Below are 27,502 nucleotides of genomic sequence, written 5' to 3'. Positions count from 1 at the left end.
ATGTATGTGTGTTTAAATGTGACAGTGATCTGGATATAGATAGAAGAGAACATTAGGATTATCAAATTATGGGACATTTTCAATGAGCCCAGATTTCTTGCTATCATAAAATTATGTTCTAATCTTTCTCCCCCCCCCTGAGGTTGGGGTTAAGTGACTTGCCCAGGGTCACACAGCTAGGAAGTGTTAAGTGTCTGAGACTAGATTTGAACTCGGGTCCTCCTGAATTCAAGGCAGGTGCTCTATCCACTGCGCCATCTAGCTGCCCCTGTTCTAATCATTATTTTGTAAGTGATGCTGCATGATTATAATTTTTGAAGCATTGTCATCTAGGAAGAATCACAATTACCTTTGACCCTGGACCACTTAAAGGAAAAAGGACTAAATCTAAGTATAATATTAATAATGATGTGTGTACAAATATTATCATAAAAGACATTAGCAAGGACATGGATGAGCAAAAAAAAAGAAATAGGAGAGTCACAGAATGAAAATGAAGAATAATATGGGGCAGACCAATGTGACACAGATACCTATAATATGGTTTCAAAATCAGAGGGATGATCATATCTAGCAGATCAGATAAGATTCATATTTGGATTGGTTTCAAGCTATATGGGTGGAAGAAGTATTTCTTCTGACGAGATCATAGATCCATCTAAGTATTAGGAAAATGAATAATTAAAAATATATCAAGTATATAGCAAGCATAATGCTGAAAATGGAAAATTCCATAAAAAGTAAAGTAAAACATATCTTCAAGGACCTTAATTCAGTTGGGAGCAGGGTTATACACACACAAAACACACACATAGCTATAAATACACAAACATATATAAAAAGCTAATTAGCAAATAAAACCTATCTCCCATATCATATAAAGAAACCTAGAGTTAAAAAAGACTTTGGATATGGCATAGTGAGAAGCAGAAAGGTGTAGTAAATAAAGATTAGACATGGAGTCAGAAAGACCTGAATCTAAATCTCAAAACAGATATTTGTTATCAGGGTGACTCACAGTGGAAATGCTTCTTCTACCCATATAGTTTGGAAACCAATCCAAATATAAATCTTATCTGATCTGCTAGATAAGATTATCCTTCTGATTTTAAAACCATATTATAGGTATCTGTGTCATATTGGTCTGCCCATATATTATTCTTCATTTTCACTCTGTGATTGTTCTATTTTTTTTTCTACTCATCTGTGATCTTGCTGATGTCTTTTATGATAATGCCTGCACATATATCTGAATCTCATCTTCTTCTTCTGTAACATGGAGATAAACAGGTGCTCCATCAGCTAGCACCACATATATGAAACCATCAGTTATAGCAAATGGAGAAGTTTTGAATGCTGTGGATAAATTCACTTAGATTGACAGTATCCTCTCCAAGGATGTCCACATAGACATACGCATTGCCAGAGCTAACTTGTGTTTCAGAGCTCCAAAGGAAAGTATGAGAGAAAAGAGTTATTAGACTGACTACCAAACTGAAGGTCTATAGAGCCATTGTGCTGATCTCATTGTTGTATTGTCTGTGAAATCTGGATAGTGTATCTATACTGAATCTCTTCCATTTGAATTGTCTTAGGAAGATTCTGAAAATCATCTGGCAAGATAAGATACCACTGAAGGCCTTTTTTGAACTAAACTGCCAAGCATTCCAACTCTACTATAGAGAGCACAACTCTGTTGAATTGGTCACATTGTTCAAATGTCAAATGTACACTTGCCAAAAAGACTATTTTATGGAGAACTCACACAGGCCAAGCACTCACAAGGTAGTCAGATAAAGTAGTACTAGGGCACTCTCAAGAACTTTAAAATTGATTGTATAACTTGGGGAGACATAAGCAAGGACCTCCCAGAATGGTGTACCCTAATCAGAGAAGGTGCTGTGCTTTATGAGCAAAGCAAATTGAATTAGCTTAGAAAAAATGCAAAATGTGAAAAGTTAGAGAAGCTATCCCACATGTCCAAATGGACTATTTGTGCGCTACCTGTGGCAGAGTATTTCAAGCTCATATTGGTCTGATCAGCCACAGTCAGACACACTTTAACTTGACTTTAACATAATGATGTCATTTTGGTCCTCTCTGAGAACAAAGGACAACAGTCAGTACCAGTACAAGCTGTAGAGCCCTTATAAAGCTCAAATGGCATAATGTATATAAAGCTTTAAAATGTTATGGCACTGTGAGTTATTATCTAACCCAAACTCATGTTATATGCCCTTATAAACTCAGTGCTAATTTCTATCTGCTGTTAAGTACTAAATGAAAATCAAAAGGTAATGAACGGTAGACAGAGGAATCATTCTAACTGATCAGGGAAGAAAGCTTTGTGTAAGAGACAGGCTTTGAGAAAACCTTAAAAGATGACTGATTTAGATCAGAGATGTGAAGCCCACAACACTCCCGAGTGTGCAGGAAACCAGATGAAAATGAAATTGGAAATTATTTGATAACATAAACAAAAATACAATATAGGATAGATACTGTTAATGTGTGGTTTTCTAAGTCATTATGTAATCTAGAGAGGGTTTAGTGGCCTTCATTTCTGTTTAACATCTCTGGTTCAAATAATGATCCAAAGAAAAGAGAACATTTCAAAAAATTTCAAAAAACATGAGTGAAAGCATCAAGGCAAGGGTGATGAGTACATTTGTTTAGGAAAAATGGTTCATTTTAGAGGACTACAAATATTGAGGAATTCTGGAAAAGTATACTTGAAGCAAGGATACTTAAAGCAGGGTGTTAAAACTCAGTGTGACTGATGAGATGCTGGTTCTCTAGGTCACATATACTTAGTGTGGTGTAATGATATAATCACTCTAGTTGGCATATACTTAGTGTGATATGATGATGTAATGGTCCTAGAGTTGGCACATGCTCAGTGTGCTGTAGTGATGTAATTGTACTAAGGTATTTAAGGGCTGAGAGGACTGGAGAAGACTCCCGGACTCCAGACTCCATCTTTGACCAGCCTTGTGGTGGCCCTCCTGCCTTCATCACTTCTCCACCTAAGACCAAGGCCTGTCCAGAGATCCTCCAGAAAGCTAGCCTGTACACTATAGTTCATATAAGGAAGTAGCCAGAGATAAGACTGGAAAGAGACAAGGAAAAGCACCAATACCATCTTGGTCACTACCTCCCTTTAGACCTTAATTGGAGCAGCCCAGATTCCTGAACCCAAAAGCCTTGGGAAGAGGGAATAATCCAGGACCCTCACACTTTATTACTATCATATTTACATTCCTGGATAAGATTGGAAAGGTAAATTGAATCTAACTTGTGTAGAATCTTGGGTGCCGGACAAAAAAGACTGAGAAATATTTTTTTAGGTAGAAGTCTTGTTCAGAATAATGACATGATGGTCTTCTGCTTTAGTTAGGAAATGACTTAGCTTTGTTTTTATAAAATTGATTAGAAGAGGAAAGACAGATAGGAGATTACTGGGTTGATCTAGGTATGAGGTGATAAAGAGTCTATCTAGTGATAGTGGAGAAATGGATGTAGATAAATATCAGCAGGCCAGCTAGTCTTATCAAGAAGTCCTCCTTGTCAATCAACTGTCACCTTTGGGACAGGCAAGCTAGCCTAGCCATAGAAGTAAGACAGCCTGCAAGAGAGATGAGAGACAGGGAAAAGCACCACTACCATCTTGGCCATTATCTCCCTTTAGACCTTGATTAGAGCAGCCCAGGTTCCTGAACCCAAAAGCCTTGGGAAGAGGGAATAACCCAACACCCTGATACTCTATTACTATCATATTCATATCCTTGGGAAATAGCCCCTGAACACATGTGGCCTGCCTTCTGTAGAAGCTACTACCACAGTGCCTAAAGGCCAAGAAAATAAAATTTTGCCACCGAAATTCTCAGCCCTGTGAATTCTAATCAGCATCAAAATCTGATAATTTTAGCAAGGAAAATGACTTTAAAGCGCTCCGATGCTATGCCCTAAATGTCTCGGAATGTCTCGGGACTTTTCCATCTGATTTGCGGTTGAAACTGGTGGTACAGAGGATAGAGCACCTGGCCTGTAGCCAGGAAGACTCTTCTTCACGAATTCAAATCTGATCTCACTTAGGAACCTAAGCAAGTTACTTAACTCTGTTTGCCTCAGTTTCCTCATATATAAAATGAGCTGGAGAAGGAAATGGCAAGCCAGTCCTGTGTCTTTGTCAAGAAAACCCAAATGGGTCATGAAGATTTGTACAGGACTAAAACAGTTGAACAGCAACAACCATAATATGTGTAATCTTCTAAATTAGAATATATCCTCCTTAAAAGCAGGGAATAAAAACACATGTCTTTGGACTCAAAGGTTAAGGCTCTTTCCATTATAACACATAGCTTCTTTGCCTCTGAACAACTTCTGAAGCTATATTTTCAGCCCTGATGTGTCTACTAAAACCTCTAACTGCCTAGTGGATATTTCCATTGAGAAATGTCACCATCTTTTTAAAATATACATGCCTGAAACCAAATTCATTATTTTTCCTAACATTAGCTCTGTTTTTGCTTACCTATTTCTGTAAATGCTACAATTTCCCCCACTGCTCAGATTCAGCATTTCTGAATCAGCTTTGGCTCCATCTTCTCCCTCAGGGCTTCCCTGAAAACTAACTCAGTGATTCCTGTTCTGAGGTTCCAAGGTAATGCAAATCCACCAGTACTTTACACACATATCTGTTGCATTTTCGAAACTGAATGAATGAATCAGAGGCTCCATTCAGTGAGAGAAGAAACCTATGAGGTAATAACATCTCAGGATCTAAATGTGAATTTTAATCACTATCATTATATCAAGTGAGAGTTAGAAATATAAGGTTTTTATGATTGGATATGGGGATTTCATCTCCTGTTGATCAGCCAAGGAAACTCACAGTGAGGAACTTATTTTACCAATGTAAAAACATCATTTGTTCTATCATCTTCAGGTGTTGCCTGGAGCCTGTAGAGTTTAAGTGTTTGGCCAGACACAAGGTCATTGTGTTTCAGAAGAGGGACTTGAATCCTAGCATCCTTGACTCCACAGATGGTTATATATTATGCCACATAACCACCTTTTTTCAGGAAGGAAAACTAAGAAACAGAAATGTACTTACTTTCTTTATGTTCCTCTGAGTCATATTCAGAGTAGAGTTCACTAAGCATTAAGTACTTCAGTACTTGCAAATTTCTATCGTGGTACCAGGCTAGGTACTCCTACAATGTAGGTACTCCTGCAGATCCCAAATCCCTTCATGCCTGAGGACTACGGTTCTTAATTTTGGACCAAAAGGTCCATGGATAGATTGATAATAGCACATGATCTGAGATTTTTAAAAAATAGACTTTTATTTCAATATATCTTATTTCTCTTTTAAGTATTTTGTTTTATGCATTTAAAAATTATTTTGAGGAGTCCATGAGCTTTCTCTGATTTCTTTGGGATATTGAGAGGGGCTATCCTTTTCTAAGTACACCATGATACAAAGGACCCTCTCTTGCCTTATGAGATAATTTTATGAGTAGAGAAATTCTATCACTTCATTTTGGTCACCATTTTGATGATGAACTTCCCCTTTCTAAGGCCGATCCTTAGATGAAAGTTATACAGTCTATTGTCAGGCCCTCCTCCAAACCTTTCCAATTTATCAGGACTTTTCAGAACTTGCATTCTGATGTCCTAGCTTTAAGAAATCCAATTTCATCTCTATGCCATGATGAAGCATCTAAGGAAGGCATTGACGGAGAAATGTATGTCATAACTTTGTGAAAATCTGAAGAGGATGGACAATTTCCCAGAATCCTAGAATGGACTTCTGGAGAGTGGTCTAATGTTCCTAGGGAGGAAATTGTGTGGAATTATTCTTTGGCAATTTTCTGTCTCCTAAAAAGCTTAGATTCAATGGATTACCTTCCATTTTCCTGCCACAACTATCTTTTCTTTTTCAGTTTTTCACTTCCATCCTAGTTGAGACCAGTATATAATGTAACAAATTCAGCTAATACTGCAGATGCACAAGGACATCCTTATATGGATCGATTAAAGAAGTTGCAGTAAGTTGCCATTGAAAGCAGAGCAGCTGCATCCTTGAAAACAGATGCTCTTCTGGGGCTGAATAAGCCCAATTTTGACTAATTTTAAGAACTAAACAGATTTAGGTCTTGTTAATATTTGGATGTTGAACCACCTGAGACTTCCTAATGTCCTCAACTGATTACTATTCCATAATAGCTAGCATTCCAGTTTTCCTGAAAGTTGTTCTTCATTTAATATGCCATGGGGAGTGGTCAAGTGACTTGGTTATTATCCAAAAGGAGAAATCCAAGTCCCTTGATTTCAGCAAGATGGATCACATATGGGTTTATTATATCAGACTCTTTGAAATCAGAACATTTATAGAACTTAATACTTAGGCTCTCTAGAGTAGTTAGCAAAGGTTAGGTGGAAATTCTTAAATTGAACATCCAATTCTGAAAACAGAGACATTCAGGAGAACAGCCAGAAAATGCTACTTTCTTATTAGCCTCACCTGTTTGTAGAAGGCACTAGGAAGGAAGAAGTTACAAGGGCTTGGATAGGCTGCTATCTTCAACAAGCCCTGGGGTGATGAATCCTTATCAGCCTCAAAGGACTTCAGAGCTATTGCCCTGTCAAAAACTATAATAACCTTAGGAAAAATAATATGAATCTTCTGTATTTGCTGCTGCTGCTGCTGAACAGTTCTAGCACTTTAAGGTTTCTAGTATGTTTTCCTAATGATTTGAAGTCCTTGAATTGAATTCTCAACTTGGTGCCTCTGTGATCCTTAACAAGTCACTCCCCCTTGATGGGGCTCAGTTCCATCATCAGTAAAGCCAAGAAATTAGACTGACTGGGCTTCTTAACTTGAGAGGTGTGTGAGCTTGTTTTTAAAATATTTTGACTACTATTTCAGTGTATTTGGTGTCTTTTGCAAGCCTAGATAGCTATTTAATTTTGTATGCTTTACAGTATTATTCTAAGAAAGAGTCCATAGGTTTAATTAGACTGCCATATGGGCCCACAATACAAAAAAGATTAAGAGTCACTGGACTAGATGAGCTCTAAAAATCCTGTCAGCTCTAAATCTATAATCATAAGTAATTAGTACTTATTATCTAGATGTGTTCACAGAAGTTTAGTGACTTGGCTCGAGTTGCATAGTTAGTATCAAATTTATAACTGGAACCTAAATCTCCTGATTTCAGAGCTTGTAATTTTTTTCAAATAAAAACATTTGTTTTCTCTCTTTCCCACTTGTATCCCTCATGGAAAATATACAAAAATAAATGTCTTGTCAAGCAAAACTAATTCTACATTGTCTCTATCCAGAAATATATGTCTCATTCATATCTTGAGGCTGTCATTTCTTTGTCTGGATATGGGCTAAATACATCATCATTGGAATCATAATTGGCTGCTGCATTGATCAATACTTAAGCCTTTCAATACTGTTCTTAGAAGGTTGTTATTGTGTACATTATTCTTTGATTCTGCTCACTGTACTTTGCATCAATTCATAAGTCTAAACTTTTTCTGACACTGTCACTTTAGTTTTTCTGGTACAACAATATTCCTTTGCATTCCCCAACTTCTGAACATCCACGAAAAAATAACAACCATAAATATTTTTGTCCCTATGGGTCTTTTTCCTCTTTCTTTGATTTCTTTGGGATATGGACAGGACCAATACTTTTCTAATTACACTATACTGCCCTATCAACTATACTGGCTAAGGGTCAGTTTTCCACTCAACCTCTTGTCCACCAAGGAAATGAACTACATCTTTAAATCAAAAAGATTTATATCCTTCCTTCATAAATTACACACCTGAACCACACCAGTATTCATCATTGTGACTCCTTTAAAATAAATCAGTAGTGAAGAAAAACATTGTAAAACATTTATGTGACTTTTACATCAATTGATTCCAATAGTTATGTGGTGAAATACTATCATAAAACTTCATACCTGCCTTTCTCTTCCTCCTGCCTTCTTTGTTTCCCTGACTTCTTTCAAGTATCCATGCAAATTCTATCTTCTTCACAAGGCTCTTCTGAGTCTTCATTGTAGTTATCTTTCCCATTAGAAGATGAACTTCATTGAGGGTAGGGGACAATTTTTTATCTTTTCTCATCACTTAGTACACTCCTTGGCAGAGTGCATAATAAATGTTGGTTATCTAACTAACGGCACTGTGTTTAAAGAACATTAACACTCCAGTCTGGCTGAAATAGATTATCTTTATGAGTAGTCTGAGTTTAGTTGGAGCCAGATTGTAGGCCTTGAATGTCACCTATTGTCAGGCCTTCTCTGTGCACAACCACAGAAGAGCAGGAAAATGGCTTCTTTTTTTTGAAGCAGTTTTCCTGTTGGGAAATAAAATCTTGCAGTATAGTTCAGGACTTGACAAGCAGTGCCAGAAATCAATCTCCAGATGCTTAAAACCCTAGAACTTTCTGCCTCCTGTTTAAATGAGTTCTTGGAATGAACTTTTATGCATCTTAATTTAGCTAACTCCACTGACCAAAAGTAATTATGGTTTGAGTCAAATTTCTATAACTGAATTTCAGAATGCTTAATACACTGACAAAAATCACATTCCTCCCCCACCACTAAGGAAATGAGGTGAGTTTTCAGTGTTGGTTGGTGATCTCCATCCATCCCTGGGCCTTTAATAAGGGGCTGGCATAGAATTTTACAGTTGGCTAGTCCTTCTCCAGTCCAACAGCCCCTTCCTGAGTTATGTGAATATCAATTTTTCCTTATATCTCCAAAAGATCTTGAGTGGTGTTTTTTTTTTCTTTCTATAGGAGAAATAAGATCCAACTCTTTCTTCTTCTTCATGCCCTCTCTAAAATAATGTAGGATATTATATATATAATATAGGATATGTATATATAATGGTTGATATTGTAAAGAGAATTCAGTGTCCCACATCCAGTCTGGGAAGGAAAATAATGTGACATGATCTGTGCTACACATACCATCTTAGTCCCCCAGACTCATTATGGCCAACAATTTGTACTTGTGAATATATCAGCTAGATAAAGGATGCTGTGTGTAGCTGTAGGCTAAAGCTTTTCTATGTGCAGTACTAAGTGGGCTAAATGGTACTGAGCCCCAACCTCTGACCACTTAGTTCTACAGTATAGACATATTGTTTCTAGCCAGATCTTTTTTATTCTGGATGATGATTTCATCAGCTTGGTAAATTCCAAATGTAAAAAATCCCTCCATCTATGCAGATGAGTACTGTGTTTATAATTTATTATCTTAGGTTGTTGCCTGGAGCACTAAGAAATTAAGTGGATTGTCCTTGGTCAGGGAGTTAATTGTGTCATGATGATTACTTGAAGCCCACTCTTCAAGACGAGATGCCTTGCTGCCTTTCAGTGTTGTGACTGACTACTGATGAGTAATTCAATGGATAAGCATGCATATATATTTTTATATATCATATTTTACAGCAACAATAATATTAGTTAATATCTAAATAATGTTTGTTTGCCAGGCATTGTGCAAAGCACTTTACAGTTATCTTCATAAAATCCCTGGGAGGTAGGTGTTACTATTATCTCATTTTACAGAGGGGGTTAGGTGACTTGTCCAGGGTCACATAGTAAGTGTCTGAGGTTAGATTTTAATTCAGTTCTTCTAACTCTATACCCAGCTCCTAGACAGAGCTTTTTCAAAATGCCTCAGGCTGTGTCTTTATATGATTTTGAACATCAGTTTCTTCATCTCTAAAATGGAATACTAGTATGTGAAGTACATACCTAACAATATTATTATGAAGAATCCCTGTATAAATATTAATTAGTATCTTTGTAATTGTGTGAATTTTCTAAGTCATGTTGTGTGTTTACAAAGTATAGGTAAGGATGGGAAGGTCCCAAGCTTAATCAGTGTTGGAGCTAGTTAGGATAGCTCACAGAAAATTTTTGGCCTACAGCCACATACTTCCTTCTTTATGTAACCTGTAGGCTCAAAAATGCACATCATTGGTCATCACGAGGTCAGTCTGTCTGATCATGTTACTTGCTTCTAGTTCTTTCCTGTTTGTTTCCTGTTGTTCTGTGGCTCCTGACTTTCGGATATCCTCATTTAACTGTTTACAGCCTGACTCCAGCCACCCATTTTCTCCCATTACCTATCTTCCTGACCAAATGGCCTATTTCATATCCCTTATTCAGACCATTCCTCACTGGTTGTCCCACCTGCCTAGAATGTCTTGTCTTCTCACATTTGCTTCCTTGAATCTCTTATGGCCCCAAAGGCCACACTTCCTCCTACAAGTGACAGCCTGGTTCTCCTATTCCCAATGTGCTTCCACCACCCCAAATTACTTTCCATTTAGTTTTAATTTATTTTGTATTTGCTTGTCTGTACAAATGCTGTTTATCCTCAGTAGAAGAAAGCTTCTTGAGGGCAGGACTTTTTTTTATCTTTGTATCTTTGGTGCTTGGCCAGGGTAGGCCCTTGATAAGTACTTGAATTGATTTGGAGTTCAATGAAACCCAATCCCAGTGGTAGTAGTGAAGAAAAAACAACTCAAAATTCAGGTCCTTCTACTAGGGGTTACTCATTTTCATCATCTTTGAACCTGAAAAAAACATTATGTTAAAAGGAACATGTTGAAAGAAGAACAGAATGTTGTAAATAAAGGTCAAATACGTCCTTCAGATCATTTTACAGAAATGTTCTGTTTAAGGGAAAAAAAAAAAAAAAAGATGCATGTGTGTGCATGTGTCTCATGTGGTAAATCTTAACTGCAATCACCCTGAACACATTCTAGTATGCCAGCACTGTTTCTTCCTGTATTTCCATTTGACATTTAGGAGCTAGTTAATTATTTTTGGTTGTCTCTGTTTGCCCAGTTCAGAATTTCTTTATTCAGTTCTGTCTCCGTTTAAAAAAAACAAAAAACTTCATAAACTTCAGTGAGCCCTAAGGAGTTCAGAAAGCAGTTTTCCAATCAAGCTCTGGATTTAATGCTCAGGTGTGGCTTTTTGGCTTTTTTTTTTTTTTTTTTTTTTTTTCTGAATAGAACATTGTTTTCATCATAGATTTGGAGCCAAATTAAATATATCACTAGCTAGTTTTTGTATTGAAATACTTTGATCCTACTTGTTATACTTTAAAGTCTGCTACTTCTCTAGGCCCATACCTCTATCTGTATCAATTTCTTGATCATTTTTTCACCACACAAAATGTTTTCATGTTGCTATTATTATAATTATTGCTTATCATCATCATTATTAATGGGAACAGGAAGCATTAGAATTTCTTAAGCAAGATGTTTGGGAAATGTTTGGAGAATAAAATTTTTTTTTATTTAAAAAATACTTTTGACAGTGAAACTCTAAAGCCAGAAATAAAATTTCAATGTTCTATTCCTAATTCCCTTCATTTATATATATATATGTTGCTTCTTTACTTCTTTATGCCACAGGTATAGAAAATACACCCATATCCAGAAAATATCTCAGAAGTTGGGAGGTTCAGTTAAAGACCTCAAAATCTTATTTGGCCAAGAATCTTCCCTTGTTTTGATATTATAATGAATAATAAGAGAGTGCGGTATCACACATCTGGGTATGGGTATGGGATTTGGGTAACTGGCTATGTAATACAAAGGTGAAGGATGGCTAGTAATGTACACTGTTCAGTCTTGTGTCTCCTTTTACATCAACTATTTGGAACAAGGCTCAGCTTTTCCTATTGTTTGCTATCATCTTTCTCTTTTTCTTCCTCCCATTATTTCTTGAGGAAGAACATAATTAACCCAGTAGCCTGGCCTATCAGGTATTGCTGTCTCTTGCCTTGGCAGAATCTAGATTTTGCTATTTGAAGGAGATTATTTGCCAGCTTTGTGGAGTGGAGCTGCCAGCAGATGCTGCACCCTTTCCCTTCCAGAGGAAGCACCCCTGGTTTTGTCTTTACATAAATAGCATTCAGTAATCACTTAATAAATGCCTATAGAAGTGAAATGGAGTTCATCATAGACCTTTCTCTGTCATGTCATTAAAATAAAAACACCCTGGGATTCAAAGTAGCAACTGTGGATCCTGAGCTCATAAAGGTCTGGATAGGCTGACTCCACACGGCTCTCATTGGATTTGAGCCCATCAGATTTGCATCAGTGTCTAATCATTTGTTAAAACAGATAGATATTTCTTCCCATATTCTCAGTGCTTCATATTTCCATATGAAGCCAAACTAGTCAAGATAGTGAAAGAGATATGAGACAAGATGCTGTTTGGGTTTGGGTGTTTTTTTTTTTAATGTATGCACCAAGTGAAATTGTTCATGTTTTTATTATTTCCCTTTCTTTCAGTGTCCTCCCCTGGTCAAGATAGCCACATGAGCATGGATCTCCCTCCAGGATCAGAACAGATCATGCAGACTCTCAGTGAACTGGCCAAATCCTTCCAGGACATGGCTGACCGCTGCCTGCTGGTTCTGCATTTGGAAGTGAGGTGCGGCTTGCCAATCTGAATGCATGAGGAATCATATGTACCTAGTTTGTTTCTAAGGGAGCATTTTATGAGTCCTCTTGGATGTTTTAATAAAAATGTTCATTTTATAGACTGCAAGTGAATGACAGGCTAGCTTCAAATTGTACTTAGATATATGCAAGACATTGTGCTAAAGCAGTATTTGCAATGTACAGAATAAGACTCTCCTTTGTAATATTCTTGGAAAGAGAAAACTCAAATATGAGCAAAGTTAAAACAGTGATCTGAAATAACAACATAAGAGATTCCATTAGGTTGTCCAGTATTAATCGTCACAGTAGTAGAATATTATGAGTTCTAAAGAGTAAGGCAGGAATGTTGGCCAGATTAGGCCTTCTTCATGGAGGAAAAATGATATTTGTGATTCCCCAGGCCACAGGATTATAGAATTGTAGAGTTATAGACTCTGAGGGGTCCTTAGAGATCATTGAGACCAACCCCAACATTTTACAGATGGAGAGACAGAAACCCACACAAATAATAGTCAGGAGCAAAGCCAATTTTCAAACCTAGTTCCTTTGTCCCCAATTTCATTGCCTTTTCCACTAGGCTGCAGCAAGCACTTCCTCTTCCTAGTCCATTGTTTGGCCCATCCAATAACCTTCCTTTCTATTGTCTGTCCATTTTTCCATTTTAGAGATTGTGCTAGATATCTCATCATGCTTAGTGGATTTTTATCCTCAGTCTCGTTGTTGAGTTCATGAGTTTAGGGAATTCCCAGGGAGAAAAAAACTCTTTACCCCTGTGGATCTGCAAGTGCTGTGGAATTTCAGGCCTATAAAAAGCTTCCCAGAGCATTGAGAGGTCTGGTGCTCGCTCACCCAACATTACAGCCAACAGATCTCAAAAGTAGCACTTAAAATCACATGAATCTGATTCTTAAGACATCTCAGGATTCATACCATACTGTCTTGGCCTACTTTTATTTCCTTACTGTCTCTATCCCCTTTTCTCCTCTCTTTTTTTGGGGGAATCTACCTTTAAGTATGATATTATAAATATTTCAAGATGGTATGGCCAATGGCGTAGTAGTAGATTCAAGTACTTTCAGCTTTTGGGATGGAGCGACTTATTGTTTTCCTTAGGATGCAAAATAGTGTAATCAGAGATAGATGTAGAATCAGAGAGGCTCTATGGAAAAACAGCCTTCTAATTTATGTTCCCCAGGACACTAGGTTCTCACTTCTTGTTAAGTCCCTTTAAGTACTGGATGGGTAAAGGATGAGCAAACAAAAGAATCAATTCAGATTGTTCTTGAATTAACTTTTTTTTTTTTTCAATCTCTCCATTAATGTGATACAGGGGTAAAAACAGCAGACTGGGAGTCTGGAGCTCCAGGTTTGCATGCCAATTCTGGCTCTTCCTAATTTTAAAACAGCTTAAAACCCCTTGAGTTTCATTTTACCTATTTGTAAAATGGGCTTACATCTACAAATTTGTGAGAAAAATGTTGTGGAAGACCTAAAATTTTAAGCATTATGAGTTGTTAGCACTAGTAACAGCAGCAGTATGATTTGTCTTTTGAGCTTTCCAGAAACAGTGACATTTCTTGTTTTATTGATTTGTTTTATACTGATTTTGAATTTTTTTCTATTAATTTGCAAGATAGCAATTAAATATATCCCATGCTTCTATGAATAGATCAAATGGAACAAGCTCTTGAGAAAAAAAATATCTAATAACTTTCTGATGTGCCAAATTGCAGATTTGCAGAGCGAAGCAAATAGAACACCAAACTAATTACTATCAAAAGCCACAGAACTCAGGTTATTGATTGTGTAAGTGTATAATATTTTTTAAAGCCAGAACTATCTATGTCATGTAGCTAATTCCCAAAAGACATTTTAAACACATTGAAGTAGGTCATTAACTCCTCTATGTCTGTCCCTGCCTTCATTTCTGCACATTTTGACAATAATAATCATAACATTAGAAACCATTCCATCTAATACTTATTGGAGATGCTGTAAGGACCATTAAAGCTTGAGGAGAGGGAATTAAAGTGTGACCACATAAGAATATTTTGAACTCTAAAATTTGGGAAGAGGTTACTCCCTCTCCTCATCTGTCACTGGGCAAAACACTCAATGTCACTATCCCTTAGTTCTCTCTGCCCAACTTCAAGAGATCATAAAGTTTCCCAAAGCTTTAGTAGCCATCAGAGCAGAAGACTAAGAATCTGAAGAGCTTGGTTTCTGTTTCACCTTTGATGATAATGGGCATATCATTTAAGTTATTTTTGCTCCCTTATCCCAATCTGTAAAATGGAGGTAACAATGTCAATGCTGCGTAATTCAGTGAGACATAATATATATTAATGTTCATTGAAAAGTAAAGTTGAAAGATAAAGTCAGGTTATTATTATTATTATCAATTTGTTCCAAGAACTTTATGAAATATCTTCTTGACAAATTCTGAGTTTCTTCTTCACTGGTATTGTTTTGAAAGGAGTGAGGATGTTTTAAAGTCCTTAGATACTATATGATTTTTCTTAATCAAAAGAGACATAATTCAGGGACCCCTTCAGCTGTCTTTCAATGTTTGAAGGACTATCACATAGAAAAGGGTACTAGATTCATTGCCATAAGACAGAATCAGATCTAATGAATACAATTTGCATGGAAATAAATTTTGCCTTGATGCAATAAAAACTTTTTTTTATAAGTGATAGCCATAACAAAGTAGAATGGGCTAACCCAACAGACAGTAATCCGCCAGCCTCTAAAGCATGTCAGTAAAAGCTGGACAATCTCATCAGGAGATAGAGGACATCTGTTGGAGTACGAATTGAACTAACTGGTCGCTGATATCCCTTCCAACTCTGAGATTCTGCGATGCCTTAAAAGATCCACCAAGCACCAATCTAAGCACTTTTGCATACTCATGTCCCCTTTCATAGCTATCAGGAGCCACTGTTGATGTTTAGACTATAGATGACTGGATCTCATAAGGCTTACTAAAATCCTATTCAGAAAGATTCTAGAAGAAGGATACAAATACAGAATAATATTACTGGGATGTATTGTGTGTGTGTTTTTTTAAAGGTAAAAGTAAAAAAAAGCATTTCAAAGAATCTTAGAATTAGAAATGGTTCATTGTTGTTAGTGAAAATACCATTGTTTCCAATGTAATAAGAAAAGCAAGAAATTTAAAATGGAGTATATTCAGTGTTGATTTAAGTGAGGATTTAAAATATAAAAATACTTATGTTCAGCAAGTGTTATTCATAAGAATTTAGTGAGTAGACTTCACTATGTTGTGTTACTTCATCCCTAGAGCCTAGTGCCACATATAAAAGTTTTAATACATTTTATGCTACAGTGCTGAGGAAGTAAAAGCATTTGCTAGTGTGCCTGCCAGGTTCATGACTGATAGCTACTTTGGCTCAGGATTTTAAATTTAGTGTTACTACCATTGCCACCATTTCTTTGAAGCCCAATTTAAATTTAAAGCTATGGTGCTAAGTGGGAAAGAAAACAAAAATGAATTAAAGAAATCAAAGACAGTGTTAAGGAGTCAGGATAGCTCTGGAGACCCAAAAAAAGCCAATAAGAATTCCAAAATGGCACCAAAGGTAGAATCAAACTTTGGTCAGAATTTAAAGTGCCAGGATGAAGAAGTCAGAGAAACACCATCTGCCATATATGAGAGTGTCAATTTGGAAGTTTAAAGAACCTAATTTTTTCTCTAGTTGGTGCCATAACTGTTGGAGGACAGGTTATGTTTTTTTTTAATAATAAAACTTTAGAATTTAAGAACTCAAAGTGATATTACTCCATCACTTTGTAGATAAGTAAAGAAAGCCTACAGAAATGAAATCAGGCACCCATGAACATCCTAATAGTTTGGAATTATGTTGTGTTTTAAGGTTCACAAACTATTTTTCTTATAATGGCCTTGTGAGGGAAATTTCATAATTATTATTATTTATTTTAAAGATGAGGAAGTTGAGATCAGAGAATAGACATGATTTAACCATGGTTATATAATTCATATGTGTCAGAGCAAAGGTTTGAATGCAGGTCTCTTAGATTTTGAATTCTGACTCAATGTTCGTTATTATACAATGCTTTATTTTGTTGAATTATAAAGGTAGTTTCCAGGGAAGAATAATGATATATCTAGCACAATTCTCAACACAGAAGTAAGAATTTGATTAATAATTGATCCATTGACTTTTCAGTGAATTAATTAGAAATCATTTGGTTTGAACTGAGAGCCAAATAAAATTCAACATGAATTTTTTTTTTTGAGATTCAAAAGAAATAAATTGCATTTGGGATTGCTGTTAAGATTTGAGTGCAGGTTTCTTGGGTTTTGAACCATGATTCAACATTGTTATTACATACTGTTCTATTTTGTTGAATTATAAGGGTAGTTTCCCAGAAAGAATTAAACACATTTAATGGTGTATCTAGCACAATTCTCGGCACATAAGTAGGTGTTTGATTAATAATTGATTCATTGATTTTTCAGTGAATTAATTAGAAATCACTTGGTTTGAACTGAGAGCCAAATAAAATTCAACATGAACCTTTTTTTTTTTTTGAGATTCAAAAGAAGTAAATTGCATTGGGATTGCTGTTTTCATATTATTCAGTACTCATAAGGCAGACACAGAAATCTACAGAGAATGAGAGCACACCTGGCCATCATAATAAATATTTACTATGTGCCTTTCATTTGCTGAATGTACTGTAAGAAAGCTAGTCTGCATGTAAGCTCTGTCCTCCAGGAATGGATGCTCTAGTGAAGTATCTCAAATCAGCCTGACTTTTACCTTTATCCAAAAAGCAGCCATAATTTTTTTTTAATTAAGGCAAATAAATAGGCAATACAAGACCAGAATTTAGAAAAAACTTTCAAGTGCCAAAAAAATCAGTTTTGTTCCAAATAATTTTATAATAGTGGTCCTCATTATTCTTTAGCATTGTTAAAGTTCAAAGCAGAAAGCCTTAGCAAAAGTTAACAGGTTCTAATGAATTAGAGGACCCAGTTGAAAAATATTTGACATTTTACCTGAGAAACCATAGGTCAAATTTAATCACAGAGAGGTCCCTTTTCTGTGGTTGAAGAGGACAAGCAAATGACACCCCAATTATTAAAAGACATTGCAGAGGGATTAAAAATTGTTGAGGTTTCCTACCATTTGAACCCCAGAGGGAAAATATGAACTTGCCATTTGAGTTGGGATGACAAGAATGTCACTTTTATCAGGCATTTTCTTTTACCATCAGGAGGTCTTTAAGTAGGTGCAACAGCAACTGCCTGTGGCTGGTGTAGCATAAGTGTGCACTTTCTGAAAATCAACCCTCATGCTGTGCAATCAACAGTGTTTTCAGAAAACCTTAATGCCAAAGTCATGTTGAGGTCAGCAGCAGCTTGCCTATGTTAGAAAATAGTACAGGATTTTCCTTTTGAATTTGACACTTCTTTGTGACCATATTAATGCCCTTTTTACAAGACTAATCAATTGGGGACCAGCTGATACCCCAAAATATCATGTAATTTACCTCAGGGAAGTGATGGGCCTTTTGCCATGACATTCACAGCTTTTCACCTGTTTGTGAAGAACTAAGTTTTGCTTTTGGCCAAAATATGAGGGGTATCAGTTTGGGGATATCTTTATTGTTGATGTTTTGTTTTGAAGCCATACAAAATTTGTTAGGTTTCCCACTTTTCAGAGTGGTTGGCTATTTAAAAGTGATAAATAAAAACATCATTTTCTCCAGTAAAATCTGTCATTAACAACTTATTTGTTTTCTCTCTTTTTTTTTTTTTTTTTTTCAGAGTTCACTGTTTTCACTATCTCATCCCTCTGGCAAAGCAAGGGAATTATGCCATTGTCGCTAATGTGGAAAGTATGGATTATGACCCTCTGGTGGTTCGGCTTAATAAAGACATAAGTGCCATTGAAGAGGTCATGAGTGCCAGTCTCCAGCAGCACAAGTTCCAATATATCTTTGAAGGTCAGATCTTTGCCCATGTGATTGGAAAGAGGAAGGATAGAACTTGTATGCATTTCTATTCTTCTTCAATTTGAAACTGTTTAGGAAAAGCATTTTTTCTTACATGTTTAGAGATGCATATTGTGTGTGTGTGTATGTGTGTGTGTGTGTGTGTGTGTGTGTGTGTGTGTGTGTGTGTGTGTGTATAAGGTAGACCAAAGTATGGTTACCATCTGCTCCTGATTGATAAGGCGATTTAATCAAACATGGGGCAGATGGCAGTCCTGCTGCCTATATCCTGTGCTGCTCATAAGGTACAGGTGGGGAATGGGCCCTGACTTAATTCACACAAAACTGAAGGGAAATAGGGATAGGGAATCCAGAAAGATTCCTCATCAATAGTATCATTGACTATAAAAAACACTCTTTTCCTCTGTGAATGCTATCTTCCTCTTCTGAAAAGAGCACACACCTCTGATTAACAAGATTCCTTCAGAACATTAAGGTGCATTTTCTTTAGTCCCACGTTGGAGAATGTGAAGCATGCAGTGAGAGCTGTTGGCTTCTGCCTCAGAGTAGCTAATTTCCATGAAAGTAGTTATTCAAAGGAATGCGATCACCCAAAAATTGGGGGAAGGAAGGAAGTAGCAGTGCATGGCAATCCTCCTGTTTTGAACTTGCTTTCTTCTAACAAAATTTGACCTCAAAATGATTCTTGTTTTCCTTTTGACTTCCATCATAAATTATAGACTTGTTCCCAGGGGAAGAAATCGGTAGGCTAAGTAGAAAACTTAGTAGTGAGAGACTGAACATAGTGACAAGCTTAATATGATGTCACAGTTAATATGATGTGACCAGTAAATGGTCAGCCCTGGTAGAGAAAAGGTGTTATGACTGCTGGAACTTGGAGTTCTCACCCAGAGTTCCAATTTTTTCTTTGCCACACCTTATTCAAGAATGTCCTCTCTGCTGTTGGCCACCATTCTATCCTTTCTTCTTTTTGAAAAAAAAATGTTTCCAAGTCCTGAGTCCATATTCATTTCTCTCAGAATTTGCTTTCCCTTTCTCCTTGTCTGGAGAGTTTAGCATGCCCATTCTTGCTCTGCTGCAGTAGCCTGCTTGAGGAGATTCTCATACTTTGAGATCCTCCAAGTTTGAGTTCATTCTAGGTAAAACAAACCAAGCTTGTGCTGTTCAGTAATTCAAAAATGACAAATTCTACTAGAAGAGATGATATGAATACCATCAGCACAATGGTCTGCGCTCATTTTAGAAGGCCAACTGCTAAATTTTCTTCTCTCTTGTATCTTTTAGAAGGGGAAAATACTCTCAAGAAATGACTCATCCACGTGAAACTTCATGGTATTCATATCAAATCCTTCTTTGGCCACTGAATATAAGTAATATCCTGTTGGTCTGACCCATGTATGAGACTCTATGTGTCAGAATAGGTACATGGACTCTGTACCATCCACATGTCTCCAGACTGGCTTGTTCGGTTTCAGCCACTGTGTTCAACCTACCAGTTTATTGCTTCTAGTAATAAATATACTCACTGTAATTATTACTAGTAATAAAAATGCTCACAGAAAGAGTCAATAATACAATAAGGATGAATACCAGTCATCAAACTCTAGCATGTTCCTATATAGCCACTGATTGTGTTCCCAATCAGCCATTATGTAAAAGACCCTGTTTTTTTCTCTTTACACATCTGCTTTCAGCAGTTCTGATAGTATGAGGAAGAGGGAGCCCACCCCAAATATTGTATTTTATCCTGTCTAATTCTCTCCATGTATCAGCTGGTCAGCAACCTGAGCAAAGGTAAAGAGACTCAAATTCAATTTGGTATCTCATAAGAATATTGTGAGTTCTCTAGGTGTTAGACATGGCAGCATCAGGGCTGAAATAGAAGCAGTATCCTGTGCAACCTCCCTCCATTTGTTACTTCTTAGATCATACAGTCAGTTTCCAAAGGGATGATAAAACCAGTCAGAAAGATGCTTTTTCTTTCATCAATTCAATTTAAGGAAGACTAAAAGATCATTGATTGAGGGCTAGAAGAACCTCAGAGACCATCTAGTCCAACTCTTTCATTTTACAGTTGAAGAAACTGAGACCCAGGGAAATTAAATGTTTGTCTCAGGTTATTCATGTAGGTAGTAACCATCTTCAGATGTATCCTTTATTGCTGTTAGGCTGAGGGACTGTCCTCCCTTTTTGTCTCATTAACAGCTTTGTTCCAACAGGTTTGGGCCATTTGATTTCCTGCATTTTGATCAATGGGGCTCAGTACTTCAGGCGCATCAGTGAATCTGGCATCAAGAAAATGTGTAGGAACATCTTTGTGCTTCAGCAAAACTTGACCAACATCACCATGTCACGAGAGGCAGACCTGGACTTTGCAAGGTACAGGGAAAGCTTGGGGGTCACGTATGAACTTATAGTGCACTTAGAGCCTGGGATCTCATGAGTAAGTACATGCACTTGTAAAGGGCCTGAGGTTCCAGAACACGTGTTTGGTTTTCATCTCTTTCCATGGTGCAACTGTGCCCATTTAGAGAGTAAAAGAAAAACAAGCATGTCTTATCCCTGACAGACAAGCCCTTGTTGGACCGAACCCATGACTTCAGTGTTGCAGGGAACTTCTCATGGGGAAACCTCCTTCACCGATGCAGATTAATACTCATTCTGCAATTTATGACCTTAGAGACTTATTTGGGAGAAGTTAACAATAACAATGATTGATTATTATAATAATAATAATAGCTAGTATTTATATAGTATCTACAGTATACCAGATGCTGGCCTGAGTGCTTTACACAGATTATCTTATCTGGGCTTCACAATTACCTGGGGAATTAGTTGCTGTTATTATCCTCATTTTATAGATAAAGAAACTGAGACAATAATATTAAGTAACTTGTCCAAGTTCTCAGTGCTAGTGAGATTTGAACTCAAATCTTCCTGACTTAAGGTTCTATCCATTGTACCAGCTGGCTACCATGGGTCACACAGTCACAATGTGTCAGAGGCAACCTTTGTACCCAGGTGTTCCTGACTCTTAGTCCAGCACTGTATCTGTGCTGCCACATTGCCTCTCAATAGAGAAGTAAACACACTATCTCCCTATATACATGAAAAAAGACAAAAACAGATGAATCTATGAACTCCATCACTGACAGCCAGTGTCTGACAGTGCTCATAGTCAAGAAATCATCCCTTATTCCTAATCTTGATGTCTCCCATGTTATAAAAAAGTGATTTATTTTTGCATCTTTTAATTTGACTTTTTGCTTCATAGAAAAGTTCAGGAAAGATAAAAAATTGGGGTAACATTTAAAGAGATAAAGAAATGTCATGTCCTATGGAAAGTTATTACAACATTTGGGTTTTGTTACGTGACTCTGTTGAGCCTATTTGTCTTGCTCCCTGTCCTCCTTTGTCCTCATATATTTCTGGGTATGTCACAAACTGAATTAGGTGGAAAGCTTCCCTTGCTCACATTAGGAAAACCAGGTGTGACTGAATGTTGCATTTATTTGGCCTGTCTTATGGGGAATGATCTCATTATTGAATTAGTCTATTCATAATAACATTGACAAGGGGAAGTTAAGAACATGGAGGCCTGAGGGACACTGAGAACCATTACTAATTCTCTGTGGAATATAATTCCTAAATTCAATCATCCCTTTTTAAATGATTTTTTTTTCTTTAGCTGAAATGTTAAGTAAATTAGCATGGTTTTTGGCAGACAGTATGGGGCCTGAACATGTGCTAACAGCAACTGGCATCCGAGTTAATGAAATGCTGACTGAGCAGTATTTAGGTCCTGAGATTGGCATCAGTGAACTATCTAGTGGGGAAGCGTTGCTCCAGGCGATAACTGATGGCTACTGAGTTTTGCCTTTCCCAGATGTCTCGTGTCTTCCTTGTCTGGGACGGATCCTGCCCTTTTTAGCTGTGACTTCACTGGTTTCTCTCCAACAAGATGCCAGACAGGTCTGGATCTTAGCCCTTAGATCTTGCATTAGCAAAGAGAGAATCAGCCTTGGAATTATGGAAACTTGGGTCCAAGTTCAGTCTCTAAAGGCACACCAACTGTGTGAACCCTGGGCAAAATCAGGAGCCTCTTAGTTCTCTCAGACAACACTCCAAACTCTGCATTTTTAGAAATTTCACTATCACTTCTATGGAGCAGAAATCTAATGCCATCGCTGCCCTTCTGGCTGGGTGACCCTTGGCAAGCCCCTTAGCCCCAGTGATCTATAAAAAAGGAATAACATCTGACTCAAAGTTAGGAAGACTAAATAGACCGTGTATTTAAAAGTCAGTTGAAATATAAACAGTATATAGAGATGTGAGAGATGCTGAGGATTTTGAGCCAGTCAATCAAGGTTTATTTGCTGGTAGATGGTGACAAATTTCACCTTTAGTATGGTGAAGTTGCTCACCAGGAATTTAAGAAAGGCTTTACTAGCCCCTGGTTTGAGCATATTCTAACTTGATTGAAGATCAGAAATTTCCTACAGAATCTCAGCTTACCTACACTGTAACAAAGAGAAATCAATGTGTGTTTATCTGTATGTAGTGCCCATTAGCACACATACACATGTACATGTCCATATATGTGTGTGCACAAGGGGGTATGATACATGTGTGCTCCTAGATGGGTTTGGTTCCCCATGCCCTTTTCTTTGCTTCCCTCCAATTTCCTCAATCATGGACACGTACCGCCTATATCCTTATGTTTTCCTCCTTTGCTGTTCCTGAGAGAGGCAGTTTCTGTGAAATGTATCCCATTAGTTCTACTGAATTTCAAACTATGTAAGATAAACTTACAGAAATAGCCAAGAATAGAACGTTAGGAGTGTGGCTCAGCATTCCTTAAACACTGGCTAATCAAGCATGGACAGCATCTGTATTTCCACTGACTCTCTATAGGAATGTTATCTTCAAGCACAGTAATTAATCATTGGTTTGCCATGTGTCAGAAAACTTATTTAACAAGAAGTTGCAAAATTCTCATAGTTTCCCAATTTGTTGTTATTTAAACTCTATGACCTTGGCCTTTGAAAAGGGAAAGCCTTTTCTATTAAATTGTGGGAGCAGGGGATGGGAGAGGGAAGGGGACAAGATTTTGTGCAATCCCATTTATGCTGGGACTACCAAGATAATTTCTTTGATGATTAATATTAGACTTAGATACCTTGAGAATTTTTACAGCGTTTGTGACTGTGATAGATAGATATTACTCATTTTTCGTTGGTTGTTTCATTTTTTACAAACCAATGGCATAATTTAAACTGTGAACAGGGAGATAAACCTCAGATGAACAAAGGATTCAAAGCACTTTGCAACATCACTGGGATAATAGTATGCCCTTCCCTGTCTTCTGTGGTAATGGTCGTTTAAGCCCTGACGTGGGTTTGGCTTCTTTGACCCTGCTGTTAATTTCCACATTCAGAAGGATAGTTTGTCCTGGGAAATCTCTGCAGATTAACTGGAAAGCCAAAGGGTGTCATCAGTCTGCTTTGTAATTCCTTCCATCAGACTCTATCTTTGCCCGAGCTATGATGTGATTCTGTAAATGTAATTCACAGAAGTATTGACAGGACCCACATGTTCAATATTCTTGCATTATCCTGAGAGATGTCCGTGCTGGATTTTAAAACTGTATATATCATACGGCAATGTTTAACAAAGGTATTGTGATTCTGCGGGATTTTTAAATAAAGATGATAGTCAAGATAAGTGGCCTAAAATTTCCTCTCCATCCATTCCCATGCATTTGCTTTATAACTGAATTCTCTCCATAGGGTAGTTAAATTATCTCATTCTTATTTCTCCCCAATTTTTTGTCTTTACTGCTTTCTTCTCTCAAGTCATCTTTGCAGAGACCACATGGTTCAATGGAAAGAGAAAAGATTTCAAGTCAGAAGACTTGGGTTTATATCTTGGTTCTATTACTTACTGTCTTTGTGACTTTGAGCCAGTCACTTAAATCTCCAAGGGCTATAGTTTACTCATATATAAAATAAGAAAATTGGAACAGATGACATCTAATAAAAGATATTGCATTCCCTTCTACTTATCTTTGAGCTATATGTCTTTTCTCTTCAGTCTCACATTTATCAGGTTATTGCAAATAAAGATGTGGGCTTAGAAATTCAAATCAATCAAGGAGAACAGTACTAATTTATGATAAAATTAGCTTCGTAATTCAGAGGGGAAAATATTTTACTGATTTTTTTTCAGTAATGTTATTCCTTCCAAATACCCTCAATCCACTTAGAAACTTATCTTGTAGCAAAGAATTATCAGTTAAGCAAAAATAATGCACTGACTGGCTTTCAGTATATACCTCATTTTTTACCTATACTCTAGCATCTCTGTAATGAGAAAAAAGGCATGTATTTCATTCTAAATTTTTTGGAATCAAGACTGATTATTTCATTGATCTACCTTCTAATGCCTTCTAGCATTTTTCTCCTCCATATTTATTGAGGTATCTATATATACTTCAGCATCTAGGTGTTTATGTCTATGGTGCACACAAATAGACATTACATATAACTCTCTTGATTCTGATTATTTCATTTTGTTTCAGCTCACACAAAGATTCCCAAGTCTCTCTGGAAGGAAAATATTTCAAAGTGTTTTACTGATAGATTTCCATCTCTTCCATATATGCCTTAAATGAAGTAGCACTTTATGGAGATGTAGCAATGGGATTCTAAATTTCACATCTGAATTAGAGTCTGAGTATGGGTAGGAGAAAAATGTGCAGTTAGAATAAGGGGGTTCTCAAAGTATGGCTTACAAAATGCTAGATTTGCAGTATCACCTTCAAACTGAATTGGCTTTGTGGATTAGGCAGAAGCTATTGTGTACCTTACAGCACAAACCTTTAAAATATTCTTCTTCCTAAGTAGTCACTTTTGTTTTCATACGTATGCTCAGTGAATCTCTTGAATTTTTATTATTCCAGAAATGGAATAAGTCTTTGATTTTATTTCCCATTAATAAATAATCTCTATTCTTTTATCATTAAAGTCTATTACAAGAGATATTCAATTGAATTTGATACCTGGGAAAATTCTAAGATATACTGTTTAAAGGCTGGTTAGTCAACACCTAGAAAAACATCTAATTTAATTTTTATAGGATTACCAGACTAGTAGATCAAAAAGGATTCCCACAGAGGAATGTTGTAGATATAATTTACCTAGATTTTATCAAAGCATTTGATAATCTCTCATGCCGCTCACACAGAAAAGCTAGAAAGCTTTTAAGTAGATGGTCATACAGTTGGGTAGATTAAGACTTTTTAAAAAATCACTGTTTTTTCTTATGACATCTTGGAAAGAGGATTCTAGCAGAACACCCAAGGGATCTCTACTTGGCCTTGTGCTAGTGAATATTTTCCTGGAACAAAAACATAACTGCAATGTTTGTTAACTTAAAAACTACAAACCATCCTAGTGGATGACAGAGACAGTATAACAAACAAGCAAGAACATTGAGGTTAATATAACAAGACGAAATCTAATAGGGATAAATGCAAAGTCTTAAACTTAAGTTCTAAAGATAAATTTCAAGAGTACAAAGAGGAAAGAGTGTAACCAGACAGCAGTTTTCCTGAAAAAATTATAAGTGAACTACATATTCAACAAGTAAGCAATATGAAAGCTACCATATTCGCCATCTTAGAATTTGTTAAGAGAAGCATAGTTTCCAGTTTTAAGAAGGTGATAGTATTTATTTTATATATACATATATATGTGTGTATACATATATATGTATACACACATACATAAATACTAATACACATATATATACACACATATGTATACATAGCATGGCAGTATTCTATCTTTTCCAGACTAAATATGCCAGAGAATTTTACAGTTGTCTCTTCCACATTTCACATTACTCTGATATGGAAAATCGATGTAAAATTTTTCAACCCTCCCTTCATATCAGAGGAGAAATTTGAATTATTAAAAGATAAAAATATGTTACTATTGTACACTATTATACACATATTTTGTGCATTTCTGAGTTTCTAAACTTTTCTTGTGTCATTTGTTTGCCTTCACGTGTCATCTGCAACTTCTGTAACATTCCCATTTAAGTTCTTAGGCCAACCAGTGACATATCGAAATTGTAATGGGGAAGGAACAATTGTATTCAGCTAGAAGTACCACATTTTAGGAAGGACATTGCAAAGCTAGAGAACATCTGGAGAAAGGCAACCAGTATTCAATGACAGCTCTTAAGATCATGCCTTATGAGGATGATACATGGAAACTGGAAATATTTATCTTGACGAAGGGAAGATTAGGGAATATATGATTCTATCCTGAGGTATTTGACAAGTTGCCATGGGGAAGAGTGATGAGCCTCAATCTGCTTGGTTCAAGAAAGCAGAACTAGGAGCAAGAGGATTAGAGAATTTAAATAGAAGCAAATTTAGGAAACATCAGGTTAAACTTGTTAACAATTAAAGCTATTCAGAGGAGAAGAGGTTTCCCTTCACCTAAGGGAAACTCATTAAGTATAATTTAGAGGGACCAAATGGGTCCTGAACTCCTTTTCACTTTCTAGCTTCTGTGACTCGTATGCATCCTTGCCATCAGAACCTTGGGAGTGACAAAGGGCCAGAACCCAATCCAGGACCCCAGAACAGCTAGAGAGAAAACTACAATTGCCATGCCTCCTCAGAGGTAGTGATGAAAGGAGTGAGAAAAATGACTCATCAGTGAAGAGAGGTTCTCCTCGGAACTCAGTGTTAAGAATCTGAAAGGTTATATTTTGGGATAATAAAGCAACAGGTAGTTGAAAATCAAAGATTGAGATAATAAAAACTCCTATTTATGTAGTTCCTTAAGATTTACAAAGTACCTCCCTCCCAACCTACTTTTAAAACAAGTAATAAACCCCTGAAAAAGTGCCCCAATAGTGTTTTCATATTAAGCAGAAAACTTTAAAAGGAACTATGAATCTTTTGAA

General features: G+C 36.6%; 1 protein-coding gene across 1 annotated transcript in view; it reads left to right on the top strand.

The window, feature by feature from the left end:
* The window catches only part of EXOC4 (exocyst complex component 4), a 911,913-nt gene that overhangs the window by 821,648 nt on the left and 62,763 nt on the right, over positions 1-27,502 (top strand). Inside the window, 3 exon segments of the mRNA XM_074267888.1 lie at positions 12,359-12,500; positions 18,330-18,508; positions 20,737-20,896. Coding sequence (XP_074123989.1) covers positions 12,359-12,500; positions 18,330-18,508; positions 20,737-20,896 — 481 coding nt within the window.

This window comes from Sminthopsis crassicaudata, chromosome 5 (genome assembly GCF_048593235.1).
Source record: "Sminthopsis crassicaudata isolate SCR6 chromosome 5, ASM4859323v1, whole genome shotgun sequence".
Classification (NCBI taxonomy): domain Eukaryota; kingdom Metazoa; phylum Chordata; class Mammalia; order Dasyuromorphia; family Dasyuridae; genus Sminthopsis; species Sminthopsis crassicaudata.
The sequence above is the reverse complement of the archived record's forward strand: the minus strand, read 5'-3'. Positions and strand labels throughout refer to the sequence as shown.